At 40.7% G+C, this 14,419-nt stretch overlaps 1 protein-coding gene across 2 annotated transcripts; it reads right to left on the bottom strand.

Annotated features, from left to right (window-relative positions):
* Positions 1-2: 2 nt before the first annotated feature.
* LOC137951728 (beta-1,4-xylosyltransferase IRX14-like) lies at positions 3-8,231 on the bottom strand. Of its 2 annotated transcripts, none has more exons than XM_068798599.1 (3): positions 7,177-8,229; positions 6,497-7,045; positions 3-499 (listed from the first exon to the last, which is right to left on the bottom strand). In XM_068798599.1, the coding sequence occupies exons 1-3, from the start codon at positions 7,899-7,901 to the stop codon at positions 265-267; spliced, it is 1,509 nt and encodes a 502-aa protein (XP_068654700.1). In that variant the 5' UTR covers positions 7,902-8,229; the 3' UTR covers positions 3-264. The 2 variants fall into 2 exon arrangements, with proteins under 2 accessions (XP_068654700.1, XP_068654701.1); XM_068798600.1 differs by lacking the exon at positions 3-499 and adding an exon at positions 4,850-5,398 and having other exon boundaries at positions 7,177-8,231.
* Positions 8,232-14,419: the final 6,188 nt, after the last annotated feature.

Below are 14,419 nucleotides of genomic sequence, written 5' to 3'. Positions count from 1 at the left end.
AATTCCGCAGGGCCAAATATGAGTTTATCCCACTTGAGCAAAGACCAAGTTAATATTCAACAACGTGCATACTGTTTTTGGTTTCTTGTTGGACCTGCCTGAGGCCAGAACAAAAAAAGGGACAAACCCCAGTTTCTGCATACGCCCATTCTCTGGTACAGAAACAACAACATTAGTGCCTCACATAATCTTCAATGGCTCTAGTTGAGAAAATAGGCACATCCAGTACCCAAGGTATTCCGAAAAACCCATTTTTGAATGGTTTCACTGTTCTTCTGCATGCTTCCCAGTTACAAGTGGGTCCATCACATGAGATTCCTGCTTCTTCTTACGGGAGCTTTGTCTTGATCTTGAACTCCTCTTTCTAGGGTGAGGCTTCTGCTGAGGATCTTCCAGTACTCGAATTATCTTTTCACTAGACTGAAGTTCAGGAGGTGCATCAGGCCATGGAGTCCGTTTTGCTGGGACAGTGATCTCCAATGGAGGATCTATTATCCATCTGCATGTCATGAGACCCATTATCAGGGAAGCGGGAGAGAAGTCCAGACAACATTAACATTTTTAGATAGCAGAACAGCTATCCATTGAAGAGAGATTTGTGAGTGACTTTAAGCACCAAACCCAGGCCCCTGAACGAGATTCTGTTAGATTAGAACCTCTCACATTAACCGTGGAAGAGGCATGGACTACAGATGACATGATTTTTTATGAACTCATAAAGACCATAAAAAATTAGTTATCTCATGCATCCACCAATTGATTGCAATGTGTTGGAAATACATATGAAAGAGAAGCAAGCATATAGCAACCATTTTCTGGTACTCCCAATGAAAAAATAAAAATAAAAAGCAGTTTGGTTGACTTGAAAATTGACCAAATATAGCACACCAACCCTAAGGGACCGTTTCTATTGCCATAGAAAAACAAAATGAAGAGAAAATCATTTTCCCTTTGACTAATTTTCTCATTGAAATTTTTTCCTTTTGGAAAAAATTCCTTTTTGACTGGTTCTCTTGCATTTGTGCCACCATAGGAAACAACAAGAAAATTACTTATAGTGTTTGTATTTATACTAAAAATAATTTTGTGAAATTAGGTCCAAGGCCTTTCCCAAAATGACTAGCCTACTTAGGAAGGTTTTTTCCCAACTAATAAACTCAAGATCTTTGTACTCACTAATCTATGTGAAACTATTCCTTAACACTCCCCCTCACGTGTAGGCCCTCTTTTGTAGTTCTACATGTGGATAATTTAGGTGGAGGCCCACATATGAGTACCTGTTCTGATACCATGTGAAGTTGGATCCAAGGCCCATCCCAAAATGACTAGCCAACTTAGGAAACCTCTTTCCCAGCTAATAAACTCAAGATTTTTGTACTCGCTAATCTATGTGGGACTCTTCCTTAACAAATTTAATTTTTATAAAAAAGAAATTGAGGTTTAAAGTAAGAAGTAAGTGATTGATTTATCTTTCATATAGTTTCCTATTACAGCAATAGGAAACTCATTTTCCTATCCTTTTCTTTCTCAAAAAAAAAAAAAAAATCTCTATCCTTTTTAACATTTCTTTAAGGTAAGAAGAATCAAGAAGAATCGAGAGGAAAATTTTCCATCCCCAAAAATAGCACAAATGCTGAAAATTTTGATCAACAGGAAAATTTTCCAATGACATTTTTACCTACATTTTTCTATTGGCACACAAATACACCCTTAGAATCATATCTTGTGTCCATCTGCATGCAATATAAGATACATTTATACTACAAAAACATGCATATTCTAGACTTCCAATAAAACACCTCAGCAGAAAAGACATGTTACAAATCGTGTTGTTAAATGGATGTCCTGGTTGTGGAAAGCAAATTACATAAAGTCATCATGCTAGCTGTTCAATTGCAATTGACAGTACAGACATGATGTAGACATCCCACTCTAACAGCAGTGATTTGGCTTGGTGCCAAAGTTTATGGCAACTCAAGAAAACAAATATTAAAGGAGATTGTAACATTTCACACTGATGTTTTTGCCATTTATAGATTAGTAAGTATGACAGTAAGAAGCAACAATAGAAGGCGGTGTAACGTCACAATCCTTGGGTTAATGTAGCATAATTTTAAGTATTAGAGCTTGAAGACATGTTACATATCTAAGATATCATATAATGCAAAGATAAGAAACCACCACCACATGTTCTTGAAGAAAAGGAAACCCAACACTCTATAACTGTATGACAAAGCTGTAAAGAAGAAAATGAACATACAATGCATGATCCGAACAATATGCAAACCAACCACCATGAAAAATGAAGCTATTTCTTTTTCAAATAGTAATGATTCTGTTAAAGAATAATGGATACAAAGAAGCCCAAAGAACAGGGCAAGCGAGCTAGACAACAAGGGGGGAAAGAATTACCAACTACAACAGTACGTCGAAAGACCCCAAGCTTGGAAAGAGCATCAGATTCACCATTGGCAGATCTAAATATGATGCCATTTGCTATTTAACCCACAAAAAAGAGAAAATTCTAAAGAGTTTATTCTTCTAAATTCTCAATCAAACTTCAAATTCAAAGCCTAAGGGCACAGAAATTAAGATCGCATAACATGAAGGGAAAGTTCCACCAGAAAACACCCCAAACATGAAGTGAGCCAAGAAGAACATATAAGACAACAGCCAACAACAAGCAGTCATCTTCTTAGGGTTCATACGGACAAGGCAACTCCAAATTTTAACCTCCTGATAGGTTCTCTACTTCTTATTATCCACTCTCACGAAAGTTCATTTCTTTGCATGTTTGAAGCTGTTCGTGATTGTTTACTATTTTGAGAATTCCACTAAAATAAAATCACAAACAATAAGCAGTCACGTTCAATGATGCCCTACTCTTTTGCTTTTTTGCTCTTTTGGTGGGTTCCCGCATTCTAGAGTATACTTAAGTTTGATAACTTGGGTTTCACCTAACCAACCTGAGCAACCCAAGTTTTCAAAATGACTCAAGTAGGATCAAGTTAAAACAGCTCAATGAATAAAATATTACTAAGCTAGCATATTTAGCAAGTAATTGTATTTTTTGACAAAACGACATTTTCAGCAAATATATTCATAAGATTAAAAAAGCAAAAAGCCATGGGCACAAGCTTAGGGGCATGGGTTCAGGGAGAGAAACTCATGACAACGTTCACCTTGTTCCTAATAGCTAAACTTTGTCGTTGAGATAACTTGTCCAAACAATAGTATAGACCTATTGTTAGACAGCAGAAGCAAGTTTAAACAACATAACTTGGAGGGACCCTGAGCATGAAGACTCTATAACAAAGAGGAAAAACATTTAGTCCTCACTAATCATAAACTAGGAATTATAATATGTATCACACTAAAACCTGTGCCAGCCAGTTAAATCTAATACACCAAATTTAATCAGAAAATGAGAGAAGTGAAACAGTATGCAAAAGTAAACAACATTGTTGTAATGCTAATGCAGTGATCTTCTAAAAACTGAATCATATTGCCCTAGTAAGATAGACTGTTCAGCTTTCTGGTTCAGCTGAGTACAAATGGACCATGGAGAATCAAACGGGAACAATATTATAGGCAAGAAGGTAGAATCCATTCACACATTGATATGACTCTTTGGTGTAAGACAGTACACAATAAATTCTGAAACGGTCACATTATCTAAAAGATGTCCAGTATCCTGCTGAAAAAGGGGATCCAACTCACAAGCTCAAGCTTAGAGTAGAAAGACCCTACCCAAGTTCATATACTAGGTTGTCGAAAACTATAAATTCATTGTGAGCTTATTCTCAGCATTCTCCCAGATGTATTGGACCTCTTTGTAACTTCAAACATGTGGATTATTTTAGGAGGAGGCTCAACTATCACTGGAAGTATCATACCAGCTTTGATATCATGAAGAAAGGCATCGAGCTTAAAAGTTCAAGCTCAGTGTAGCAGTCTTACCTGTTTCAGTAGTAGTTGGTGGATCAATCTATACCTCAATGTGAGACTATTTTCAAAACCAGCCTTCAATGCTAAGGAAAACAAAGGTTCTAACTATGAGAGGCCCCAAGAATGTCATGACATACAATAACAGTGTACTCTTTGAACAGTTTCTTAATCTATTGCAGATTGTACAGTTTCATCAATGCTGCAGATGTGCAGGGTGTTCTATGCAGACTTTCGATTAACAAGCAGAAAGTCACTTCCACTTTGCCTTCTTCTAACTTCATCAATTTCCCTATCTCATAAAAATTAACGATCTCCTCATATCTGCCCAGGTAGAAGAAAAGAAGTAATTGTATTTGGAGGCAGAAAGGAACCAACAACCAATAAACAAAGGACAGGATCATATGTATAAGAGTCCAAATAACAGATCTCGATATTGGCTTGCCATGTACAGAAGGATGAAAGAGTATCCTCTGTCTCATATTTCTCTTTAAATATTAAACAGTGGTGAAATTTACTGATCAAATACGTCCATTCAACAGAGGGACTAGTAAACTGGCCAGTTTAACCATTTTTCTGCAAAATCTTGGTTTCAACTTTTTAATAACGACTAAGGTTCCTGTTGCAATGGAACCCTGTTCAATTGGATGATGAAGTCTGGTTTAAACTATGTTGACCTAGGATACCAGGAGAACATGAAAAGAGGAAAGACCATTGCACTATGCGAGAACAGCAGGTTGCCACAAGTCATCTCCACAACGGAAGCTTAGAATGGGCAAAACCTGTTCATACCTGTCTATATATAACAGCCTCACTAATCTAAAATAAACAGAAAAGCTTTCAGCCTTGAGTAACACCTGCTCCCCCATCTCCCTCTGTAAATTGAAGTTCAGGGAAAAAAGTATCATCAGCATTTTATTTTATTTTTTCAAAAGTCAGCTGATGTCATTATGATGTCAGCACTGGTTCAACTGGCTGCCAAAACTCAGTTGCACCGGGCTGGACTGGACCAGGTCGTCTCCCCAGATCAGTTTTATAATATTGCTTGTGACACACCAAAATGTCTAATCATACATTTTTTTTTTTAAATGCTGCCTAACAGTTTCTTTCAAGATCTGATTTACTCCACACAACCATGTTGCATATGCTGTCCCATATTGTGTTTAGTATTAACCAACAATGGCTCCCACAGATGTGAACTTGTCTAAGACATACGAGTTATGTGCTTACTTTGTCTAAAAGCTGCTCCAGTAACATCTTAGCTTCCAATTCTAATTGTGCTTCACAACTCATTTGCCATACACTGCAACTTTGATGCATTTATAGCAGTCCCATTGAAACTCAATCTAATAATTGTCCAAACTCACTATCTGCATTGGCTGCACCCACCTTTTCTTCTCTTAGAAAAAAGGCTGCACCTACCAACTCTAAAACTGAAGCTCAATTCCATCAACTGCCACATTTAATTTAGACAATCAGGAGTTGACAATTTAACTTGAGATGCACAAAAAAGTCCAACTTCAAATAAGGATTTGAGCTTAAGCAATACAAAGACAAGGACCCAGATCCTACCTATGCTAATAAGTTCCCGATAACCATATCAGAAATAATCAGTTCCCAATCAAACAGAAAAAGTATCATATCAGGACCCTTGTTTACTTTTACAGGCATGAAAATGATTAGTAGCTCAGCATTTCAAATACATCAATCTTTAATTTAGAATCTTAAAATCCTCGTGCAATGGAACTCTTTTCTACAACGAATTCATGTTGTAGTCATCAAGTGAAATCACGTTTATCACCCAATTGATCCTGATACTAGAAACCTAGGCTAGAGTTCCCAAACCCTATTACTGATGTATTACATTCTACCACAGCTTCCTACAGAGTACATATGTTGCATCCTTCATTGTGGTGCATACAGAAATCATGTCCACAGATGCCCAGAATGCTTCATAGTTAAAAATTGAAAATTTATCTTTGGTTCTAACAAAACCCTTAACTTGTTCTAAAGCGAAATGCAATTAAGTCATGCAACAATAATCTTCTAAATATGGATTTTTCTATACTATGTGCACACTGACAATCATAAAGAGATAAAAGAAGTTAGATTCCCAACAAAGCTTGTAAGAAAACCCTTGTTAACCACAGGGTACTAGTTTCAGATCAGTTTTGTAAGAAAACCCTTGTTTCTATTGGTATTGATTGAAACTTTGGTCTCATGCTTAGTTGCAAAGTTTAAGTTGAACTACATTATCTGTCAGTGTTGAAATTTGGTTCCAATAATAGCAGCTAACTCTTATTCAAAAAAATAATACCAGCTAACTCCCATCCAGAATTCTATTATGAGTAAAGCCTAACCACAGTTAATGCTAGAAATTTTCTAGAGGTCCAGATTGCTTGCACCAAATGAGATAGTTTGGAGATTAAATATATACATATAAATATAGAAAGCAAAAATCACACCAAAAAGTCTATTCAACTTACAGAATAACAACCATAACTAATCACTGGAAATAAGCAAGATAAACGTAGTCCATAAAAGAACTTACCTTGGAGGAAACTTGCTGTCTGCCCGAGCTTCCACACGAAACCACCAGAGCAAGATCTTGCGTCCACACTTTCCCAGTGGCTCGACAAATGAAGCATCCTTCAAAAGACCTAAAGGACTCTCAACCCCATCCCCATCCTCAGCCAAATTATCAAGATCCAAGGCCCATTCTGGCTTGTCTGCTGCATCCTTCCACACCAATCTAGAGTTGAAAACAAACCCTGCCCATTCTAATTTTCTGGGTAGAACGGAGGCCCCATCGCCAATGTAGGTAGCACTTTTCTCAACATAAGGCAGAGAATTGAAAGTGTGCCAACCAGCCAACTGCCCTGAAGAGTTACAAGCTGGGCCTTGTACCGGCAGTGGAAAAATCTCTTTCTCTTGCAATGATGATAAAGTGGAATCAGCATTACTAGAATGTGCAAGAATACCAACGGAAACAGCTCCAACCCATTTTACAGACTGAATCTCATCAAACAATTCCATGCTGTGCATGTTACTATCATCGGCAAACATCACTACTCCGTCCATTTTCTTTTCTCTCACAACTCTATCCATGAAAAGCCGTTACAACATCAATTTACTACTAATTTCAGATACAGTTGCTGTTTTATGATGAACAAAAAATATTTCAAATCAACTTGATTAACACCAGTTGCAGGAGACTGCAAGAAATCTTACCTCAAAGCACGGATCCGCATCCGTGCCTCCATCTTATGGCGATCGTGCCACGAGACAGGCATGAGCCCATCGAAGGGGAGATGGATTGTACGCAAATCAGACTTCGACAGGAGCGAAGCAGTCTCATTTGTCGGCCCGCCGGCTTCAACGACAATCCAGGTGAGATCGTAGGGCACGAGCATGAGCGTGTGGGACAGACCAGTGAGATGGAGGGTCTGGAACGTCCGAACATAGGTAGGTGTGACCACAATCAACGACCTCGGGTTCTTCACGCCGAACTGAGCTCGCTGCTCCCTCTGCACTCTCTCAATCAGTCGATGCGCCTTCATCACCTCGACCGGGTTGGGGTGAGGCAACGGCCGGATCCGGATCCCATGGCGGCCCACGACGACGCGGCTGGCGGTCCGGTTGGGCCGGTCGAGGTGGGAGATCGGTGGCAGCGGAGGCGATTGGAAGGTCAGGGTGTGCGTGAATGTATTGGAGTAGAGATTGCTGACAGTACTGGTGGTAGTGGAAGAGGTAGAGACGAAGAGAAACAAAATCAAGCGAGAGAATCTGAAACCCAGGATAAGACTGATTAAGCAGCAAAGCCCGTGAAGGATCAGCCAGAACAAGGCAGCCGGTGACTTAAAGACGCCATCAACAGTGGGCTCCAACCCCGCCCCCGCTCTAAAGCTGTTCGTCCGGCGAGTGTTGCAGTTCTGCTGCAACGAAGACAGCTTCATCTCCTCCCTCTACTCGCTTCCACGAAAGGGAGGAGAATAAAAGCAAGAAAGCAAGAGCTCTTATTTCCTCTTCTCTCTCTCTCTCTCTCTCTCTCTCTCTCTCTGAGCTTCTGGGTTCCTTCCGCTTCCTATATTTTGGAGGCTTTAATCAAGAAAAACAGAGATGGGTCGAGGTTGGTGAAGGGTTGGCGAGGGGTTACTTTGAATCAAAGACTCTGCGAGTATGGAGTGAAAGGAGGGAGAAACAACGATCGCAGCTGATTGCGGTTGGGTCTCCGCGGGTCCCACCTCCAGCCTTGCCTGGTTTTCGGACACGAACCGTCTTCTTCTCCTCAGTCCTCACCCTGTTTTTCGCTTTTGGAGATGAAATTGAAGGGCAGACTGAGACGAGATACTCGGTAGACTCTAGTAACCGATCCCACGAGACATTCTCACCATGCAGCCCCCATAAGAAGCTCAAAAATCAGTCAAACCTGTTTTGACTTCTACAGTGGTCTACAATACATTAACGGCTTTAATCGACTGATGACATATTTTCTTTGGAAGGTCAATGCCGTTTTAATTGCAGAGTTTGCATCAGAGGACTTATTTTCTGGAAACATAAATGTCATGTTAACTCCTACATTAAAGAGAAACTAATGGAAAAAGAGGCTTCTTTGAGCATTTTCGGCCGGGCTTCAAGCGAAGGTTAGTCCATCGTGCTCAAAGCAAGGAGATTTTTTTGTGTACGAAAACGTGGTCGGTACTATCACTTCAATTCCAGCGGCGGGGAATGGATCGATTTTTAAAAAAAAATGGGCTGAGTTGGGTTCTTTTCTTTGTGAGAGTCTAACTAATCACTTGCAATTAAATCGAATCATCCTGTCACCAACTTTGATCATCACAGCAGACCAACTAGGTGTCGTTGAAGATCCTTCGCCTTATCAAAAGCTTCTCTTTTGTAAAGATATTGTTTAGGATAATCAGCCTTGATTAAGGCTCCTCGTTTGCAAACTTTCTGTTTCCACTGTAATTACCTCTGATTTGTAATCTTCTGTATACGGTGATAATTGATTCTGTAAAGGCTATAAATAAATCATCTCACTATCTTCAAAGTGTGGTGGTTTTTTATCAAATCCTTTCATGGTATCAGAGCGGGTGGTCTACCCTGTTTTTGTCGCATGACTCTAGATTTCTCTAAAAAAAATTTAGAGAATTTTCTAGTCGTTTCACCGATCTTCTCTGCTCTTTTTTTTCCTTTCTTTTCTCTGGTGTTATTCGCTACATCACTTGCCGTCTACTATAGCTGCTTGCCGACGGTGAATCAGGTCACCCTCATCAAAAAATTAATTGACAGCTACCTGTCGGAGATTGCGTCCGACGGAAATCTGAAGCCGATACGCCGTTGCGTTTCCATTTCACGCCAGGCTCTTCGAGCTTGCCGTTTGCCCTCCGGTCACAGTGCCGATCAGCCCCAGCCTGCCGGTGCCAACGCCGCCGTCTCATCTCGTTGTCGTCATTCACCGTCGTCTTCCGCAGACCATCTTGGAGAATTCTCTGCTCCATCGAGCAGAAAGACGCAAATCGCTCTAAAGCAGAGAGCGACACACATGCACAAGTCGACACACATGCGTAGGTCTAACGCTAGAGTGTAAAAAAAAAATCGTTAGCCTTTCTTCCCATGGCTTCCGATTTCTCTTCTCATCTTCTTCCTTTTAATACTCTCATCCACATGATCACCATCAAGTTGTCCTCCTCCAATTATCTTCTCTGGAAATGCCAATTTCTACCTCTCCTTGAGAGTCAAGAACTATTGGCCCATGTCAATGGAACTCTTGTCTCGTCATCCCATTTTGAACCAGCTTCCTCTACCACACTCAACCCCAAATTTCTGGCATGGAAATCAGCTAATCAACGGCTTCACAATTTACTACTCTCTTCTCTCACTGAGGAAGCCATGGTTGTCGTTGTTGGCCTCTCCACTTCCCGCGACGTCTGGGTCGCATTGGAGAATACATTCAGCCATCATTCGAAAGCTCATGAATTGCGACTCAATGATAATTTGCAGTTGATAAAACGTGGCACAAAACCAATTATTGAGTACCCTCATACCTTCAAAGCTCTTTGTGACCAACTTCATGCCATTGGGAGACCCGTCGAGGATATTGACAAATTGCATTGGTTCTTTCGTGGTCTTGGTGCTGAATTTTTCAGCTTTTCCACAACTCAGATGGCTCTCACCTCTCTCCCCAGTTTTGCAGATTTAGTCTCTAAAGCAAACAGTTTTGAGTTGTTCCAGCGGTCTCTTGAGCCTTCAACCACCACTACGGCGTTCACAGCCACTCATCACGGCCGTAACAATACCCATGGAACTTCCTCTACTTCTCGTGGTAATCAACGAGGTCGTTCTCATTCCCATGGCAACAACTCTTCCAACCGAGGACGCACCCACTCTAGTCAAGGTAGTCGTCCACCCCGCTGCCAAATTTGTCACATGGAAGGCCATTATGCTGACCACTGCAATCAACGGTATACTCGGACTGATTCCATTAGCTCATCTTGATGAAGCCTTCAACACATCTTGTTCTCTCTCTGGATCTAAGGCTGTTGACTAGTTTTTGGACATTGGGGCTTCGACCCATATGACCACTGATCCATCTACACGGGTAAGGACTGTGTGATTGTAGGAAACGGTGCATCTCTACCCATTACCCACACTGGTACTTTTTCTCCAGTTCCCAATCTTCCCTTATTAGATGTCATGGTTGTCCTTCATCTCACTAAAATCCTCCTTTCAATTAGTATATTAACTTCTAATTTCCCTCTCTCCGTTACATTTACTAATACTCTTTTCAATATCCAGAATCGTCAAACAAGAAGGGTGGTGGCAACCGATAAAAGAGATGGAGGGCTTTATGTGCTGGAGCGTGGCAACTTTGATTTTCTTTCTATTCTTAGAAATAAATCTCTACGTGCTTCATATGATTTATGGCATGTTTGTCTTGGTCATGTGAATCACTCTGTTATTTCATTTTTAAATAAAATAGGACATCTTTCTCTTACATCTTTATTGCCATCTCCCAAACTATGTAGCACCTGCCAACTTGTTAAAAATCATTGTTTGCCTTATTCTCGAAATGAACGCAAGTCGTCTCATGTGTTAGATCTCATTCATTGCGATTTTTGGAGTCTTTCCCCTATCAAATCAAATTCGGGTTTTCTCTATTATGTCATTTTTATTGATGATTATTCCCGATTCACCTGGCTTTACCCTTTGAAATTTAAATATGATTTCTTTTATATTTTTCTTCAATTTCAAAAATTTGTGGAAACCCAATATTCCACTCGTATCAAGATTTTTCAAAGTGAAGGTGGTGCCGAATTTACTAGCAATTGCTTCAAAGCCCATCTATGTTCTGCTGGCATTCATCATCAACTCTCTTGCCCATATACACTTGCTCCAAATGGTCATGCCGAAAGAAAACATCGTCATGTGCCTGAGACTAGCCTTGCACTTCTCTTCCACTTTCATCTTTCTTCTCACTTTTGGGTTGACGCTTTCAGCACTGTAGCGTATATCATCAACCGGTTGCCCACTCCGCTTCTTGGAGGTAAGTCACCCTTTGAACTTTTATACGACTACTCTCCGCATTATGAAAATTTTCATCTTTTTCGGTTGTCGTGTTTATCCTTGCTTACTTGATCATATGCCTTACAAACTTTCTCCTCGCAACATTCCTTGCATTTTCTGAGGTTATAGTCCCTCTCACAAAGGGTTTCGTTGTCTAGATCCTCTCACCACTAGGTTGTATATCACCTGTCATACTCAATTTGATGAAACTCACTTTCCTACAACCCCAACCTCTCTCTTCTCTTCACATTTTCAATTTCTTTGAACCGTGTCTTCACCATATTGAGCCACACACCCCTTCCTCTCCTCCCCATTCCCTGCACATTCATCAATCCAGCTCCTCCCCTTGTAATATTTGTTCTAACCCTTTGGATGAATCTGTGCAGGTTGATAATCCTCTTGCAGGTGCTTCTTTGCCACCCTCGGCCTCTAGTCCGCCTTCTATTGAGATCGTTGCTCCTCCTACTTCTCCCTTGGGATCTCATCCTATGATCATCCGAGCTAAAGCTGGTATTTTCAAGCCTCGTCATCCAGCGCATCTTAGTGTCTTTGGCTCATCTGGACTTATTTCGGCTCTTCTTACTTCCACTGAGCCAAAAGGATTCAAATTTGTTGCTAAGAATCCTGCTTGGCTTGCTGTCATGGATGAAGAAATTCAAGCTTTACAACAAAATGGCACTTGGACTTTGGTTCCTCGTCCTGTCAACACCAACATCGTGGGCTCTAAATGGGTGTTTCGCACTAAATATTTGCTGGATGGTTCTATCGAGCGTCTCAAATCTCGCCTTGTTGCTAAAGGTTATACTCAAGTCCCTGGTCTCGACCACACTGATACTTTCAGTTCGGTTGTCAAAGCTACCATTGTCCATGTTGTGTTTTCTGTTGCTGTTACCAATAAATGGCCTCTTCGGCAACTTGATGTCAAGAATGTCTTCCTCAATGGCAACCTTACTGAACATATTTATATGGAACATGCTCCTGGATATATTGATCCTCACTTTCCCACTCATGTTTGTCTATTAAAGAAAGCTCTCTATGGCCTCAAGCAAGCTCCTTGTGCCTGGTTTCAGCGTTTTAGCTCCTTTCTTCTCACACTTGGGTTTTCTTGCAGCCACGATGATACCTCTCTCTTTGTCTTTCATCAACGGTCTAGCCTTATATATTTGCTTTTTTATGTTGATGACATTATTTTTACCGACAACAACCCACCTCAGTTACTTTCTTGGTCTAGAAGCTTTGCCCACTCTTGATGGTCTATTTATCAGTCAGTTAAAATATGCTCGGGATATTCTCACTCGCGCTCAGTTGCTCGACAGCAAACCTGTTCACACTCCCATGGTTATTTCCCAACACTTGTCTGTTGATGGTTCTCCTGTCTCTGATCCTACTCTCTATCGGTCTTTAGTTGGTGCCCTTCAGTATTTGACCATTTTGCACCCAAATATTGATCATGCTGTCAATTCTGTCAGCCAATTTTGGCACGCCCCTACTGAAGACTGTTTTCTTGCTGTTAAGCGTATTCTTCGCTATGTTAAGGGCACCCTCCCTTTTGGCCCTTATTTTTCGTCCATCCACTGTTCCCAGTGCTCTAGTCGCTTATTTGGATGCTGAGTGGGCTGGCTGCCCCGATCCTCGTCGTTCCACATCAGGCTACTCCATTTATCTTGGTAACAATCTCATTTCTTGGAGTACAAAGAAGCAACCTACTGTCTCACGCTTCAGCTGTGAATCTGAGTATTGTACACTAGCAATGACTGTTGCTGAACTTCTTTGGCTTATGCATCTTCTGCATGATTTCAAGGTTCCCATTCCACAGCAACCCCTGCTCTTATGCGACAACAAAAATGCTATCTTCTTAAGCTCCAATCCTGTTTCCCACAAGCGGGCTAAGCATGTTGAATTAGATTACCATTTTCTTTGGGAACTCGTTGTCACTGGCAAACTTTGCACCCAGTATGTGCCATCCCACCTACAGGTTGCCAATATCTTCACCAAAAGTGTTCCTCAACCTCTTTTTGAATTTTTCCAATCCACGCTTCACGTTCGTTCCAATTCGACGCTTAGCTTGCGGGGGGTTGAAGATCCTTCGCCTCGATCAAAGGCTTCTCTTTTTTAAAGATATTGTTGAGGATAATCAGCCTTGCTTAAGGCTCCTCATTTGTAAACTTTCCGTTTCCATTGTAATTACCTCTTATTTGTAATCTTTTGTATACGGTGATAATTGATTATGTAAAGGCTATAAATAAATCATCTCACCACCTTCAAGTGTGGTGGTTTTTTTTATCAAATTCGTTCACTAGGATGACATTTTCAAGCATTGTGCGAGGAAGTTCTACTGGGGGACCTCGGGAATCAGGAACAATGGCTCACTTGAAACTTTCAAGAGACTGGTCATAAACAAGTTGTTGATTGGGGGCCGTATGGATGAGTTCTGAAAGTTTTTCCATTCTTTCTTTTTTGCTTTTGCTTTCTATTTGCTGGTCAGTACTACTGCTCTTTCTCTCTCCTTCTCAGGTAGATGGCCTCAAGAGGTACCACCAAGGTAAACCAACTCGCCAGTTGCTAGGACTCAATTCAATGTAAGGTTGGCCTTGTCTTAGTTCTCACCAAATTTTGAGCCAAGATCCTTGGTTAAAATGAGTTGAACTTGAGTTTTGTCGAGTTGGGGTTGATGTCACGGAGAGAAAGAATCCATGGACGAACCCCCACTTCCTTCTCTCCAAATAGAGGCATGTGAACTTTTGCTTCACTTGCATCTTCTCACTTTATGACTAGACATGGAATACCTCCTCTATTCTACTGTCTCAAATAAAAATAAATTTTTTTCCTAAAAAAATCTTCTCTACTCCATTTCCCCTTTTTTTAAAAAAATAAAAGAAAAGCCACAAGTAGATTTCAACCCTTCTCC

The sequence above is a fragment of the Aristolochia californica genome, unplaced genomic scaffold (genome assembly GCF_029961685.1).
Source record: "Aristolochia californica isolate CCGP_79_NKW_82.1479 unplaced genomic scaffold, dmAriCali1.0.hap1 SCAF_15, whole genome shotgun sequence".
Classification (NCBI taxonomy): Eukaryota; Viridiplantae; Streptophyta; class Magnoliopsida; order Piperales; family Aristolochiaceae; genus Aristolochia; species Aristolochia californica.
This window is presented reverse-complemented; position numbering and strand designations above follow the sequence as displayed.